Source organism: Uloborus diversus, chromosome 2 (genome assembly GCF_026930045.1).
Source record: "Uloborus diversus isolate 005 chromosome 2, Udiv.v.3.1, whole genome shotgun sequence".
Classification (NCBI taxonomy): domain Eukaryota; kingdom Metazoa; phylum Arthropoda; class Arachnida; order Araneae; family Uloboridae; genus Uloborus; species Uloborus diversus.
Window position 1 is genome coordinate 106,525,446 of NC_072732.1, and position 17,358 is coordinate 106,542,803.

Sequence of the window (17,358 nt, forward strand, 5' to 3'; positions counted from 1 at the left end):
ATTGATATTTTAAGAAGTAGAGTTCACCAAATTTTCACACCTAATAAAATATCAAGTATGATCATAGTCCCACATTTATTACTCTCTGAAATAGGTACATACAGAGGAACGAGTCCCTCGATGAGAGGTCACTGTGACCTCCCAAAACTTTTTTTGGCAAATTTTGACTATTCCAGAAAATTAGGAGAGAGCATTGCAACTATTGTTTAAAATATTGTCTTAATGACGCCTAATGCCTTTGGTATTAGGCATCATTAAGACAATATTTTTATGGGTATTAGTCAGAGATGGACAGATTCGTATTCGTAAATCCGAATTTGATTCACAGCACCTTGTGTCAATCCGAATACAAATACATTCGTATTCACAAGTGTGAATTCAAATAGATTCATGTTTGCTAATGTGAATCCGAAACGAAATTCGGATTCATACCTGTGAATCCGAATCTATTCGGATTCAGACCTATGAATCCAAATCATTTCTGATTCACATCTATGAATACGAATCCATTTTCACACTTGGATTCACTGAAAAATTCAATTTAAAAGGCCAATATAAATAAACAAATGTCTCTTTGTACCTCGCTACAGTTCGAGTTTTGGGTGTTAGCGAGTTTTTAAATGTATATTTATTGGCGTCAAACTAAGTAATTGACCAGAAAATGAACTTCCTACTATTTGGAGCCCCAAGTCGAATACTACTGGACCCAGGTTTTAGAAGTTCATAAAAAGTTAAAAATCATTATTTTATGATCATGAACACTAAAAATTTTCGCTAATTTTTCGTACAATTTTTCATACTTGGGACAGTTTTGAACTTTTACCCATAGTAGCATATTAATCATTCGAACGAAGTATTCTATTTTCAGGATGTGCCTTACTACGTCCCTTCAAGACAAGGTATAAGTGTGTAGATTTGTCCCTTTAAAAATAAAACAAAAAAAAATGTTCATTTTCCCAAGTTAGGGACTTCCCTAGGGGGTTCGTGATAACGAATTTTTCTCTAGCAGCTATAAGACTAGCTTTGAATTTTTCCACAATATGAGTGGAGTGGTATCGCTGTAAATGGCATATTAAATTCGAAGTATTCAAAATGTTCACCTGAACTTCTTTAGTTTTTGAGGGAAATTCGCATCACATTTTAAACATAAAGCTCGAATAGATTTATGAGAGGCTCTCTCTAGGGAAATAGCATCGGTCACTCACAGGCTTGAAAAAGTCACCACTTAGTGCTGATCTAAGCAAAAATCGCAATTTCTGAAAAGGTTCGCATTCCAAATTCAAAGAATTCTCCTCGGAATAATAAGTAATCTTACTAAAAGAAACAAAAAAAAATCATATTGTTATTAAATAAATGTAATTGAAAGCGAAGAAAAATATTTAAAAAAAATCATAGGAGCAATTAACATTAAAAAAGAAAAAACTTGCCAAGTATATATATATGAAACGAGATTACCTTTTAATGAAATTTAAAATAATAAATTAATTTGGATACTTACCTATTAAGAGTTAAGCTTAGAGTGGTTCAAAAAACTTTTTTTAGTTAGAGTCCAGGACACACCCTTTTTTTTTTTTTTTCAGACTTACTAATAGTATTATGCTGTAAAAGTTTTAGTTTCTTACTCAAATTTTAAGAAGGTGCTCAATTTAACATTAGTCGTAGCATGGAAAATGTCACAAATTTGGAAACATTTAATTTCCCCAGCTGTGTTTTTGTAAATAATTTTTTTTTTTTTGCAATGTATATATGTGCATATTACTTTTGTATATTATAATGTGTAGCATTGTTATTTCAGTTCAATGTAATTTTTAACGCCCCTCCCCATACCTACGATGTTTGGGGGAGGGAGTTGAGCACTCTCTTTCAGTTGAAATAAGAAGTCAAAATTCTTCCGGTATATTACTATCCACAAGTCTAAAAATATTGAGGGGTGTCCTGTTATCTATTAGAAACTTTTTTTTTACATGTATTTTTGAACCACCCTATTTAAGCTATTTACTTATTCACTAAAAAATGCAATACAATCCTCCTCAACTTACAGTAAGTCAAAACAGTGAGGAAAAAAAATATGCATTTGTTTTATAAGCTAAGAATTCTAAAAAAAAGTCTTCTTTTCAGTCCTTGATGAGTTTTATTAAAATACTAGCCTGCGTGCCCGGCGTTGCACGGGCTACTTAAAAAATGAAAGAGATGTCCAATTGATGTTTTTGTATTACTCTGACATCAGTTTCTAAAGCGCTAAGGAGTAAATTAATACGCGTAATGCAAGGTTTGTAAAACACCAGTAGAGCATATTTTTGTCAAAATTCTCTTTAACGTTAATCATAGTTATCAACGATTAATTATGAGTATTTTCAATTAGCACAAAAGATGAAAATATATGCATTATCAACTATAATCTCTGGTCACTTTAAACTGAATTAAATCTGATAGACTATATCTGAAATATTTATGTACAATTACGATCATCTTTTTACATAAAATGACACACACATTTTGATTGATTATGTGAAACTAAAGCACCAAGACTAAATAAATACCAATAAGCATTAATTAAATACCAAGTCATCAGATTCCAAGATAGCTTTAGTTAAAATCCTTAAAAACAATTTTTTTGTTCAACTCTGTTTCACTTAAAGAAATCCAAACAATCTTAATTTAACATGTTCTTTTAACAATACAAACTGTATTTCAAAAATAGAAACAGGAAAGAAAAAGAAAGTTATTGCAATTCGAAAACTCACCCATGTAACGGGAAAAAGTTCAACAAAATAAACATAATTAGTCGCACATCCTAAATGTATCAAAATATGAGGCCAGTGAATGATAAACTTACACTACAATCAAAAAACATAGCTAAAGAAACAACTTTTATATGAGGAAAAGAGTTAAGAACGTTGAATGTAAAAAATAAAAAAAGGACAGACGATAAAATAAAGGCTATATCCGAATAGAGCAACCAATTTTAAACTAATTTGAAATGAAATTCTGGATGGAAACGTTTTAAGATTTGGACAGCAGCCAAAAAAATCTCTTTTAAAACATTTATTAGAATTTTATTTGCTCATACGCAAAATGGCAACAGGAAAGAAATAAAAATTCCTGAATAACGTTATGTTAATTAACATTTTAATTAATATCTCTGCTAATTAAAGTCGTACAATTACGAGATTGGTTCTATTGTTTTCTTTGGAAAATTTCGAATTGACCGGTACCTCGTTCGACTCTCGATTCGCAGCGGTTCTCGAGGAGATCGATCTTCAGATAGACAGACAGACGGAACAGATTTTAATATTATAGTGGATTTAAAATACAAGAAGCATATGGTTTCCTTTTTTTCTTTGTGCATTTTATTTCAGGTGTTATTTTTCCAAAAAAAAGGGGGGGGGGGGAATAATTCAATGTTCTACGCTATTTTTATTCTTTCTCAGTTTATGTACTTCCATATTATTTCCTTTTTTTTTCCTTAGAAAAAAGAAAGGTGTTATTTATTTTGATTGTTAAAAATTTCTGGGAAATACACCCATATGGATATGGGACTTTTTATTGTAGCAAGATTTTATGAAGCTCAGATATGTAATTATTTTTTGGTGATTTCTGAATTACTCAAACTTAGATTTTATGAATTTTTAACTATACATAGGAAAAGAATTATCTAATTTAACATCTAACTTGAGCATTTTAACTTGTTAGTATCAAATACTAGATTGAAATCAATTTAAATTTCAAAAATTCTATTTAAATCAGAAAAATCCGATTTAAATTAAAACAATCCGAGTTTTTATATATATATTTTTAAAAATCCCGATTTTTATCAACCCTGTTATGAAGTAAGATCCAACAATTTAAACGCTATTTTATAATCTGTTAAATAAAATATGCAGAGTTTTTTGTTGTTCTTGAGTACTGATTAAAAATTTCTCAATTTATCTGTTGAAAATCACTATTCTGTCAGTGCATTATGTTTTTATACATCATTCATTAAAGCTTTTTATACAGTTTAACCTCAAATTATTTGACAAAAATTTCCAGCAGATTCCATCGTTATTTCCATTTAAAATTGCATTTGAGGAAAAATATCAGCAATTTGACACTTAAAAACATTTATCGCCACTTGAATTTCATTACGTTTCATAACGAAACTACCGTTCTTGCCACTGGAATCTCTCTCAAACCGGTCTCCGTGCTTGGTCATGGCGGCCAATGGAAGCAGTATATGAGTCGTTCCTCTACCCTATTATAGAATTTTTTGGTACAAACAAGAATGTTTTCGCAGTAGTCAACGGTTGTGATAGTTGAAAATAAATGCGAAATACAAAATACAACCTAGCTTTCTTTTACTCATTTTCTATTTTTTGTGAGAAATTTGGTTAGTAGAACTATTAGTAAATAATTATCTTTGTGATCGATGCTTCCTTCCGGAAATGGAGTGTTGAAATGTACGTTTGTATTATTGAATAAAAAACCGTTTTCTTCCATCATAATATATTTGATCTTTTCTTTTAACGAAACGTTTCAGAGAGAATCTGCATTTTCAACGGTACAAGTATCTGTAACATCAACAAATTTTTACAATCAAATTTGGTCCTTTGTAACATCAATCACTGTATATTCATTATATTTTAAAGTTATGAAATTGAGATAAGTTATCTATGGCAAAATTATATAAACAAATCAAGTTTCAATTTACATTACTTTGGTAGAATTCCACTTTTAAAATTTTTGGACCCATAACAATAACGTCACTTTTCTTCAGAAATTCACTAACACCGAAAACTCGACCTGTAGCGAGGTACAGAAAGACATTTATTTATTTATATTGGGTTTTTGAATTGAATTTTTCAGTGAATCCAAATGGATTCGTATTCACAGATGTAAATCAGAAATGATTTGGATTCATAGGTCTGAATCTGAATAGATTCGGATTCATAGGTATGAATCCGATTTTCGTATTCGGATTCACATTTGTGAATACGAATGTGTTCGTATTCGGATTGACAAGTTAAGGTACTGTGAATCAAATTCGGATTCGGATTTACGAATTCGCCCATCTCTGGTATTAGTTTCCAGTCCCGCAGGATTTCGGGATTGTAAGCCAATCCTATGAGATGGATTTTATCTTTCTAAAAATTTAATTTTAATGTCCAATAGAAAAATTTTTGCTTTTTATGAAGAACTGCTTTTTGTTACTTGAATTAGTAGTTTTCTCAAATTCCGTACATCAATTGCAGAGCACTATAAAGTCGGATCCTAGTTGAATCTATTATTGCAGAAAGGGCATAAATCTTTTTCAAAATTGAGTTAGCTGTTGTTTTCCCATGCATGTATGTAGAGACATCAACTAGTGTAGCAGGGAAGTCAATTCTTGTACAAGAAAGCACTTTATTTAGGGGTCACATTTTTCGTTTAGTGCAAAAAAGGCATAAGTCGGACTTATGCCGTTTTTGCACTAAACGCAAAGGAAGAAATAGTAAGACGCAATGGCAAGATCATAGAAGAACTAGTTTTTTTGGCGTAAAAAAGTAAAAACAAATCTTTGATCTAACATAATTTCTGTAATGGTAGGTTCGTCGTGGGGGGGGGGGGGATTCGAAATCGCGGAATCCGAATGAAATTCGTTCATTATTCAGGGGTTTTACTAACATCACTATAAGAACTGCGAAAAAACTAGATGCTTTCAGTGAGATGTACGCTGGTCAAAATAAGAACAGCACTGCAGGAGACTTTTTCTAGAAATAACACTGAAGAAATTTAACAAGATTGCTGATGACTTTCCTCTGAGAGGACATTCGTTTGTCCTTTGCAACCGGGATCTTGGGACAGTAAAGCGAATGTTCAACAGATATGACAGATTATAACCATGTGCAGGGTTTGTACGCTCCTTACAAACTCCTGCTTTTTAAGAAAAGAAAACAAGGGCCCTTAAAACTCCTAAATTTTGCTATTATCTCCTTACAAACTCCTTATTTTTTATTCTACATGGCCTTTAAGATTTTCTATCGCCAATCTGATATGAGTGAATACGTTATACTGAATTTTACCAAAATTCCAATGTTTTTTCGTCTGTTAATACCAAAAATCCGATTTTTTCATTAGACTATTTTTTCCCCCACATCGAAATGTTTTTCCTTACTCTAAATTTCTGATGATTAAGTCTATAATTATTAATAATATGAGATTCTTGACATGTTAAAATACCTTTCTAAAATTTTTTTGCTTTAATAAATTCTTTTATTTGCTGTTTTTAGACTCTAGATGCTTTCATTATGATTAAAGCAATCTCTTTGCATCCGATATGAGAAACAAATTTTTCTGATTTTTGATGCTTGTTACGCTTTTTTCACAAGTTAAAAATTTCAAACAATTATGTGTCCTTTATGGACACATAATTTCGATCTAAAAGAGTTAAAATCTAAATCTGGTTTAATTTGACTTTTGCTTCAATTATGTCGATTGTTATTAATAATACGTTTGTTGTAGAGCTCTAAAATACAATTCTAAAACAATTTACTTAAATAAATTCTTTTATGTGCCGTTCTTTTTACTTTTAATGCGATCATTTCGAAAATCGCAATCTCTTTGCATCCGCCATGGGAGTAAAAGTTTTTGCATTTATGACACTTACTATGCCTTGTGAAAAGGCCAGGGTTGCCAACTGCTCCGCTTTTTGCGGAGTTGTTCCGCAAAAAGTCAAAACTCCGAGGCTCCGCAAAGAGGTTCTTTTGCTCCGCATTTCCCGACCGAACGCTTTCAAGCCTAAATTTTGCTATTTTATCATAACAAACATGTAAATATGGGAAATTAAAGACGCTCATACTCAAAGATTGAAATAGCGTTTAAAACTTTTATTGATTTAAAAATTATTAGTATTTTAAAAATGATTATTATATAAAGCTTTAAAAAAATTTTAAATAAAAGGTTTTAGTTATTTGAATTGATTTTTATACAAAATTCCGAACTGTTCCACAATTTTTTAAATTGCTCCTCATAATCAGCACTGATGCTCCTCAAATTGTTTCTCCAAGGTTGGCAGCCTTGTTATAGTTATAATTTTATTAAAATCATTAAATTAAGAAGTTTTCAACAAAATTCTTGCCCTTAAGAGTGTTCAATGTCAGGGAGTTAAGTACAGAATTGCTGGCTAAAATTAATTTTATTTCAACTTGTTTGATTTTTTAAAATTCAATTTAAAAATTTGTAAATATTAATTGTTTAACATTTATAAATTAACATTTTATGAGACAGATGAAAGAGCAACTTAATAGCTAAACAGTGAAACCACAATTTCCTAGAATTATAATTTTCATAGTTTTTAGAAAAAAAATTTTTTAATTTGGCATTTTTTAAATGTTTATTAGCTTAGAGTTGCAAAAGTTTTAAAATGGTCAACAAAATTTTGATCCACCTTGAAGATTAATATGGTTAGTACAATTTTACAAAAGGATCCTTAATATTTAAATCGAATTTTCTGTATTTCAATCTAGTATGAGTGACCCCTTATGTCTTTAAAATATGCCAAAACCAAACAGGAAACCTTCTTCCAAGAGAAAGAGGAAAATACACGATGTATTTTCTCAATATAATGAAATTATGAATATGGATTTATTATTTTCATTATTTGTAATATTTTTTATTATTGTAAATCAGTTTAAAACAAATATGTTTCACTTGATTTACATTTTCATCACTGTAAACACGTCTTTTGAAATATTTATAGCAGAAAAGGCATAAGTTCAAGTTAAAAAAAAAATTAATTAATTTCAGTGATGAAATGAAACGTAATTTAAGGTGAGATAATGATCCTACTTGTGGCTGGATTAGTCATAAAAAATTTTGTAGAATTTAGTTCATTTCTGAATGAAATAAAAACTTTTTATTAATTCCTGAAAAGTTGCATTAGTTGGACTTATGCCCTTTCTGAAATAATAGATTCAGTTATTTAGCAATTACCGTTTTGTACGCAATAGTGTGCCCTAAAAAAGTCCAAGGGGCAATAATAAAGTATTGCTCATATGGAACTAGAAAGGATTTTTGCTCAAAAAATAATGCTCTTAATGAAAACACATGCTGTTGGGTGCAGTTGGTTTTACCGAGATTAAATAACTGGGGACCATTTAGCAAAAAATCCCTGTTAACTTCATCACCTTCTGAAGTAGATTTTCCTTTTCTTAGGAATGGTTTTTGCTCAAGAACTGCAAATTTCGAACAAAAACGATATCTATTAGATGCATTGAGCTGTAACACTAAGAGGAGAGCAAACTAATTGGTCCGTTTTTCACCCAAGCGAGTATGGCAAAAGAATCACTTTTAACATTTAAACTCAAGTTTTATCCTGTAAAGCCTTTTGCCATGCAATTTTCAAATCCTTAATATGTTCAAATCGTTATGGCAAAAGAAGTGGTCTTTTGCCATTAAACAAGATGTTTAATTATGCAATTGGTTTTGCCATGCTCACTCGAAATTCAGACTGTGACTGTAAGTCTCAGTGTAGAAGAATGGGTAATGTAGAAGTTCTCTCTCCTCTTAATGTTATAGCTCAATGATTAGATGTGTGTTTTGCTGTATCCAATTTAACTTGCATCGAGAATACTTGTGTGGCTTCAGTAATGTTTGTCATTATGTCAGTGCATTTGATTCATTTCAGCAAGGGGTGAGTGCTACTTTTTTTCACCAAGACGCAGTACCAGTAAAAGTTTTTGGATAACTACGTTCATTTTATCTCTCACTTTAAGGGACATTCAAATACTTGAGCAGCTTAATTCACTGCACTGCAAGTTATCCTGTGCTTCATCCAAGTTTCTGTCACTTTTTTTAGAGTCGTATGGTATACATAAATAATGCTAGGTTTTTCATTGTTTTTTTATTTGGGGAAAAATATTGTGACCCTTTTGTAAGAGTAGTTGTAAGAGTTTTGTTTGAGTGCATTCCTTAAGCTCACAGAAGTGCTCCAACAGTGTATTCAGGCTACTCCAACGGGTTTTGCAATTGGTAATACACTTTCCCTATTTTTCTAAAGTGTAATTTCCTGGATTTTAAACATTTGTGATTGTTTTCAGAAATATTTTTAAACTAGATGCATTTTTTCAATTGCTGACCGTATGAAAATTGAAACCTTGAATGAGAATACTAATTCATTCTCAGAAAAATATACTGTATTTTTATTGTGTTCTTAAATGGTAAATCCACATGAGGGGAAGGTGATTCAAATTTTACATGATGCTTGTGAAAATAGTCCTTTTATGAGCGGCAAAGGTTAGAAAACTTTTGAATGGAAAAACCTTGCGGGATTGAGATTAAGATCCCGTGAGCAGCAAATTTTATGATATCAAAATAAATGTTATCTGTCTGCTTCAGTGCCTTGAGAATGCAATAATAGATCTATAGTTGGGGTAAACCACCATTCATGCCTCAGGGCAATATCTGTGTGCGGCTCCCAAGCATGGATATAATAAAAAGAAAAAGTTAAAACCCTTACTTGATGAGAACAACAAAATTCTACAATTAAGGTTTCAGGCTCTATAAATTCAGAAAATTTAATCCCTGAACCCAGTGCCCTTTTCCAATGTGTCCAAAGTTAATTTAAAATTACATTTTTAGAATTTCAAATTGAAACATTTTCTGAAGGAAATGGGCTTTTCCCCAACATTGGATAAACTTTGCCTTTTGAGATTTTTCAAACAATTTCTGATAGAAACCTTTCTCACTGCATTGTCTAAGGCCACTGAAGATAGTTTTGAAATGTGTTCTCAAGAGGCGAAAGCTGCCAAATCTCCCACCCCTTCCCTCCAAACATCCCCAAAGATAATATTAAGATTTTTAAAGCTTCAATATTGAAAATTTTCCAGGAAGAGCTCTTTGCTCTACCTTTGCTCTAATGTCATCACCAAATATAGCCTAAAAATACATGTTTTGGTCTTCAGTCACAAAAATATTTGAAGGAAAGCACCTAACTCTTTCCTTAACGTATCGACACATAGCTTAACGAGTGTGTTTCTAAAACCTCAGTATGAAAAAATTCTTGAGCTGCCACCATTCTTTTAAACGTCTCAACCTCCCTCATTTTTTAATGTTATCTAAGATAATTTAAAATTTTCTTTTTAGAAATTTTCACAGAAAAACTTCAAACCCTTTCCTTTCCAAAATGACTTCAGTTTTGAAAAAAATTGGAATGGGACCTCTTCTTCTCTCATCTTTCATTTCCAAACATAGCTTAAAATATCATTTTTAAGATTTTCATGAGTCAATTTTTTAAAGAGAGCCTTCAACCCTTCCTAGTAATTCATTCCCTTATGGTCTTCAGAGGTAGCTGAAAATTGCTTCACTCAGACTTAAATTTTGGAAAATAATCATGAAGAACTCCTAACCCTTTCCTTCCTTTCTAAATTTGATTTTGCTGCACCTGATTTAGAAAAGATAAACAAATCAAATAACAATTAAGTTTGAAGTGCAAAGATACAATTAAAACTTACAGGATATGAACTCTCATCATTTGTGTCTGGTGAACTCGACTTTGGCATGTTTTCTTTGGTTTGAAAAGAAGGCTCACTGTAGTCAGAAGTTGGCGATTGTTTGACTTTAAGGATGGATTTAGGAGGAGACATTTGGAAGTAACTACCAAAATGCTTATATATGTCTGAAGGACTTTGTATTGAAGAAGGATCATCACTTTCACTGAAAGAATCCTGCAAGAAAAATTATGAGTTTTTAATGAAATTGAATTCAGTGCAAAATTATAAAACTGAGCACACATAGAATGAAAAATGATCTTGGATTCTCTTTTCTTTTGAAAAAACTATTATGAATAAGTGCAGTAAAGGTTTTAGGAAGATAAGCGAACTGTGAGACCACACAGAGCCGAAATCGAAGGAGTATACTTTGAGTAAATTTCTGTCAAAGTTACTCCGTTTTCGAGTCAAAAAATTAAAAGTAAACCCCCAGAGAAAAAACTTTAAAAAGTTATGCAATTTAAACCCAGTTTAAACTCAAGTTTACATCATACTGAACAAAATAAAAAAGAAATTCAAAGTTCTGTGATAATTTGTTAATGAGTTATAGTCATTTATACCAGTCTTTGTGTCGATCAAAATGGCGGAAAAAAAAATCATCTTGGCATATATTTGAAATCTCGTAACTTTTCAACTCCTTCATAAATATCAAAATAATTTATATTTCCATAATCAGCATAAAAAAATCTACAAGTACACCAAATTTGATTAAAGTCGGAGATGGTGAGTGGCATGGCCTGGATGATTTGACATGGATTGACCCAGGGGCATTGGGAAAGTTACATTCATAAATTAGAATCTTTTAATGTCCTCCGTGACCAAATCTCCCTCACAAAAGAAAATAACATTTTTTGTGAAGATGACCAAAAAGATCAAATCTCTTTGTTTTTTCAGAATAAATAATGTGTTCAGTTATTTTTTAGATTGTTAGTAACAGTAAATGTTGCAGGTTTAATTGCATTAGAGTGTAGATTTGCAAAATTAACAATTTTATAAAAATTAAAATTGTTTTATGATTATTCTGTTATAACAAAGTATTTTATCAGTTCCTTGAAGTTGTTTTTATTTAAAAAATGCACTTACTCTACATACTAACTAAAACAAAAAAGGAAAGGAGGGGGGGGGGGGATTTTCATAGATAATCAGTTCTGTCACAATTGTCACACTTCTTGGGAAAATACACTTTCAACATGCTATTACTTCATAGGGTCCACGTGAACCAGTTCTGGAGTGTACATTTCTGTTGTATATTCTAAGTGCCCACCTTATCCTGTGTGCAAAAAGCATCATATCTCCCCTTTGAGACATAAGAAAACTTTAATGCCCTTGCAACAATAAGATTCTCTTTTGCGTCGAGTGAAGAAAGGACCCTATCTTGTGTACGTCGCTGTCATTACGCACATAGCACAAGCCACATTTGCATCTTACATAGCATACGCAAGATGTTTACTTTTAGCTGTTTGCCATCTCACCCGATAGGTGGGGCAAGATAATAAAGAACACTCTTTGTTTTTGATGACATACTTTTTAAATTAAAGATGCAATGAATTTAAATTTGAAACTTTTAATTAACAGAAGAAAAAAAATAGTCAGAAAAACAAATAGTAGGGTAGTTTGTCATCTTACCCTACCTTCTCCTATATACACTGTATTAGCCGGCATGCCGGAAAAAAGCAATTCAAGATTTTTTTTTCAACAAAAACAAAAGTAAACATCCTCATTCATTTCCAATCAGAAAGCAAACCACTGTAAGGAAAAAAAAAATAGCAAATTCTTCCAAAAAAAAAGGACACATGCTTTGGCGCAGGTTTGTAGCATCGCATTGTGGTGTCAAACTTTGTGGTGTATGCTTTGTGACACGAGCCTCAGAGAAATCAGCTGAAAGTGCTCACGTGTTTTCTGATGAGCCCTGCTTCCTTAAAACGTGCAGTCGTGTAGTAGCAATAGTAGTAGTGAGCTGTGGTAAATTCTTTAGCACTGGCTTAGAGACGGTAACTTATTGCTTAAATGTTTGCTTAGTTTTAATTTAATTTTTTTTTAAATTATTTGTTATTGAATAACATTTTTCTTGTTATAATAACAAATAAATGACATTGTTAGTTAATATTTCTACAAAATTAAACTGTTTATTAATACTAATAAGATATGTACAGAACTTTTTTTTTAAGTTGTACATAAATTTTTTATAGATTTTTTTTTCTAACCTCGATTTTTCCAACATGCCCAAAAGGACCAGGCAAGTGTTATCTGGTGACTCCCGAATTTTGTGGCATGCCAGTTAATGCCGGGTAGTATGGTAAGTGTATTGCATTTGTATATACATATATGTACACACTGTACTTACCTGGCTTCTCCTACGATGACTTGAATCATGCTTTTTACTTTTGCTATGCTTAAATGTAATTTTTTTCATGTTCTGTTTTGACAAATCAACCCATCTAACATGCTTACTCGAACTAGGTGAATTACATTCCAAAGTATTTGCATTATCATCTTTTCTTTTGCTACAATCCTCTACATCATCTCCTGTTTCGCTTTCAGAGAAAGACTTCCTGTCATGAAAAAAAAGTCAATGCCTTGATTTACTCTGTAAATAAGTTTTATGCAAATCATTTAGAGCAATCAGAATGTACGTTTACAATACTTAAAAAAAATACCACTTTACAACTTTTGTTAATGTTACACACAGTGACTAAATATAAAAATATTCATAAACAACCAATATTTTGTCTACCACGGGCTTGATCAAAACTGCAAACCATGTCATGTTCTTGTTTAAAATTGAACATGCAAATTTTACATACATTATTAATAAAGATATTTACTTACCGATTATTACAATTGATGAGTAACTTTAATGGGGGTTTAAAATGTTCTTCAGAATTCTGTGAACATTCATCAGAGTACTCAGTCGTATTTCTATCTGATTCAACATCATTTGAATCTGCTTCATTAATTTCTAAGTTATTTAATATTTCTGCAAAAGCATCATCAGAATTACAACTAACTGGGTCTTCTTGATGGTTTTTCTTTTCAGCTATTGTTTGTCTTCGGTATTCTTTCAAACTTTCAGCATGTTTAGCTAGGAGAAAAAATAACATGAACAAATTTGTTTTTTTTTTTTTTTTTTTTCAAATAATTCACTGAATCAGAATTGAACTTCTACTTTGGTGCAAAATTCATGAGAAAAAATGTTATTTTGCTGATACAGTGAAACTTTTATGAGTGACCACCTCTAGATAGTGACCTCCTCCAATAATGACCGAATTTCAAAGGCACTGGTTTTCTTCTGTAGTTACCAATGTTCTGTAGTACTCATCACCAAAAAATGAAGGAATTTTCGCTAGAGAAACCATAAGAGAGATGACAAAAGGAAAGCAATAATACATTTTAGTCTCATCACAGATCCGTCTTCTCTTCCTTACGAAAGTGGAAGTAAGCCAGAATAAGGAGGTAAAACCTATTTATCCAGGCGTTTCAACTGGATTTCTTTTGTGCCCGTGTTAAGAACCTCAAAAATGTTACAAAAAGAAGGGAGTAGTTTATCGCACTCTTGGGAAGCTAAGATGACAATTACAAATCTTGCAACAAGTTAGACACTTGTCCGTCATAGTGAGAGGTGAGAAGAGCAAGAAGTTTTCAAAAGGTTGTTCTTGGAATTCAAATGTTGCATCTGAATAGAAGAGGTCATTCATTCCTATGTCATTGTTATGGTCAGAATCTATTTATAGCTCATTTGAACAGATGATAGATAGGCTCATTTTGTACTCAGATTGCACCATCTTAATGATATAAATAATTAATTTTTGTGACTAAAAGCTGAACTATAAACAAAAGCAATTGCAAAAAAAAAAAACAAGAAACCTGAAGCAAACAAATATTTTCTCGCCTTTTGAATGAATTAGTTCCTTGATAAAAAAATCGATGAAAGTATTATTTTGAAAAGAAAAATTTTAGTTACTCTATTACACAGTCCAGTCACATTAACGTGACCATCTGTCAAAAGCTAGAATAACCACCTTTCGCAGAGCGGACAGCTGCGAAACGTGCAGGAAGAGAGTCACTTAGGTCCCTCAAGGTGTTCTCTGGAATGTTGAGTCATGCAGACTCTAATGCCGTGGTCAGCTGCGCTAGATTATACGGTTGAGGATCCGTGGCACGAACAACTCGATCGAGATGGTCCCGCAGATGCTCGATTGGGTTTAAGTCAGGTGAGTTTGCTGGCCAGGGGAGGACGGTAAACTCATCCTGGTGCTCTTCGAACCACGCACGTACATTGGCAGCTGTATGGCACCTCGCATTGTCCTGCTGGAAGATGCCATCATCCTGAGGTAGGGGTGGACATGGTCCGCAAGGACAGATGAGTACTTGTATTGGTCCATCGTGCCTTTCACAATGATCAGTGAACCCAGAGAATGCCAGGAAAACATTCCCCAGACCATAATGCTCCCGCCTCCAGCTTGGACCGTTCCGGCAATGGTTGCAGGATGGTTCCTTTCAGAGGTTTCACGCCTTATACGCCAATGTCCATCTGTCCGATGGAGCATAAAACGCGATTCATCTGAAAACGCTACCTGTCGCCACTCAGTGGACGTCCAGCTGCTGTACTGGCGTGCAAATTCTAGCCTTCGTCGTCGATGAACAGCAGTCAGCATAGGTGCACGAACCAGGCGTCTGCTTCGGAGGCCTAGACGCAGCAATGATCGTTGAATAGTAGTTTGGGAGACACTTTTGGTAGCCCCTTGGTTCATTTTGGTGGTCAGTTGCTCAACGGTAGCCCGTCTCTCTGCCCGAACGCATCTCCGCAAACGTCGTTCGCCTCCTTCATCTATGGCCCGTGGTGCAACACATTTGCCACGTTGCTGATTTTGGACAGTCCTATTTTGCCATGCACGGTACACTTTTACCACGGCAGCACGCGAACAGTTCACAAACTCAGCCGTTTCGGAAATGCTTCCACCCTTGGCCCGAAAGCCAATGATCATGCCCTTTTGGACGTCGGATAAAACGCTTTGTTTCTGCATTACGCCAACGATTGAAATGTTTTCCGAAGCCCTCTCACACCCTTTATATACGCTCAACTGCACTGTGCCGCCACCTGCCTTCTGTGATTGGTTATTTAACTCTGACTTGGAAAGTACGTGGTGGTCACATTAATGTGACTGGACTGTGTATATTCTTAGCATAATGTTCTTTATATACTGTAAGCAGAACATTATTAATTTCTGTTGGCATTGTTATTGTTATTTGTGTTTTCAAAACAACCTCTAAGAGCGACCAACCTCCATTAACAACCGTTTGTATCAGGAACCTAGAGTGGTCGCTCCAGAGCAGTCTCACTATATATTTAAAAATAAGTATAAAATTAGAAATATTTAATATAGTTATAATCATAAAAGGTAAAACTTAAAATAATACTACATGTTTAAAATTATTCTGAAAGTTATCTACATACATAACAGCTGGCAGTATAAAATCCTTTTGGGGGGGGGGGAGAGGAAGAAACACTGCTTTCTGCATGATAAATCATACTTATTGACCCGGTAGAACTTGTGTGCCAAACACACAAAAGGTCGGTCGGGGACTCTGTATGATTCTATCAATTAATTTTTGCTTAATGCAATTTCAATTTTAACAAAAGTCTTTTACTACAACATGTTACTAAAAAAAAGTACATTTCAAAAAAGGAACAAAAGAAAAACCACTGAAAAGACACTTAAAACATGTACCCATATTGAATTTCACATGCATTCATCACAGTCATAATCAGGGCCGCGCCGTCCTTATGTGCAAGGTCGTGCGTGACTTGATCGGCCAGAGCTAAAAAGGTGCTGAGCACTACCGATCAAAAATGCTCCAAATGAAGGGTAAAAAAAACTCTAACCAAAAAAGTAAAATTGAATTCTTCATTATATCTCATGGCGGTGGTGAAATTATACTGCTAATTGAAACAATTAATCCGTCTCACTGAGAATCTAAAAGGGAAAATTACTGATTTGTTGTATCTGAACATGCAATTCAAAAGCGCTATCTTTTACACTAAAAACAAGTGACTTTAATCTTTAATTAATGCATACATATATTGTTTTGCTTCTTAATGTGGAGCCGTGAAGGCTATTTTGGTGTGTTTATAGTACACAGGGTTGAGCATACGTGACGCAAAAAACTTGCTACTCCCCATTTTGGTTCTTGCGCTGAAAAACCTTGTATTATAATTTGTGCAAGTACAGTCTTTTTGTGAGTTTTAATTCGTGGTAATTCCACTGCTTTGTGTTATACATAAAAATAATATGGTACATTTGCATTTTATTTAGATGTGCATAATATTTATATATTGTAGACAATAATTTAAGTTAACTTTTTAGTTCCAAAAAGTAATGAGTTGACCACAATTACTCGATTCTCTTTTCCCCCACCCTTTTATTTCTTTAAGTATTTGTGTATTAAATAAATTTAAAAAAAAGTTTTGGAGAGGCTATGTATTTGTTTTTGGTATTAAATTCAATGCCTTTTGTAATGGTTCCGTATTTTAGAATTTTTGATTTTACTGGAAATGATTTTAGTTTCAGATTTCACATGAGAATATCCTCTACTTCAGTTTGTAAATCTATTCAGTACTCTGTTGTCATGTTATGACAGACATAAAATTTTGAATAATTATTTATTGATTAGAGAGTCGAGAGATATTTAGAGCGGCGTTATACCTTTGATGTTTAAAATATTTTCTTTTTCCAAAAACGCATTAGCACATCAAAGGCAGGGTTCGTCAAACCGGGCCCAGCCCAAAAAAAAACCAGCCTATTTTTTTCTGGCAGGCATATTTTAAAAATTCACTATCTTGGTAAAGTGGGTT

The 17,358-nt window shown here is 32.9% G+C and overlaps 1 protein-coding gene across 3 annotated transcripts in view; it reads right to left on the reverse strand.

Annotated features, from left to right (window-relative positions):
* Positions 1-17,358, reverse strand: part of LOC129217215 (unconventional prefoldin RPB5 interactor 1-like) — a 49,847-nt gene that overhangs the window by 276 nt on the left and 32,213 nt on the right. For all 3 annotated transcript variants that reach the window (XM_054851486.1, XM_054851487.1, XM_054851488.1), the window contains exons 10-12: positions 13,335-13,587; positions 12,850-13,057; positions 10,470-10,682 (exon numbers count right to left, since the gene is read on the reverse strand). In XM_054851486.1, the coding sequence (XP_054707461.1) occupies positions 10,470-10,682; positions 12,850-13,057; positions 13,335-13,587 (674 nt within the window). The remainder of the gene's footprint in view (positions 1-10,469; positions 10,683-12,849; positions 13,058-13,334; positions 13,588-17,358) is intronic.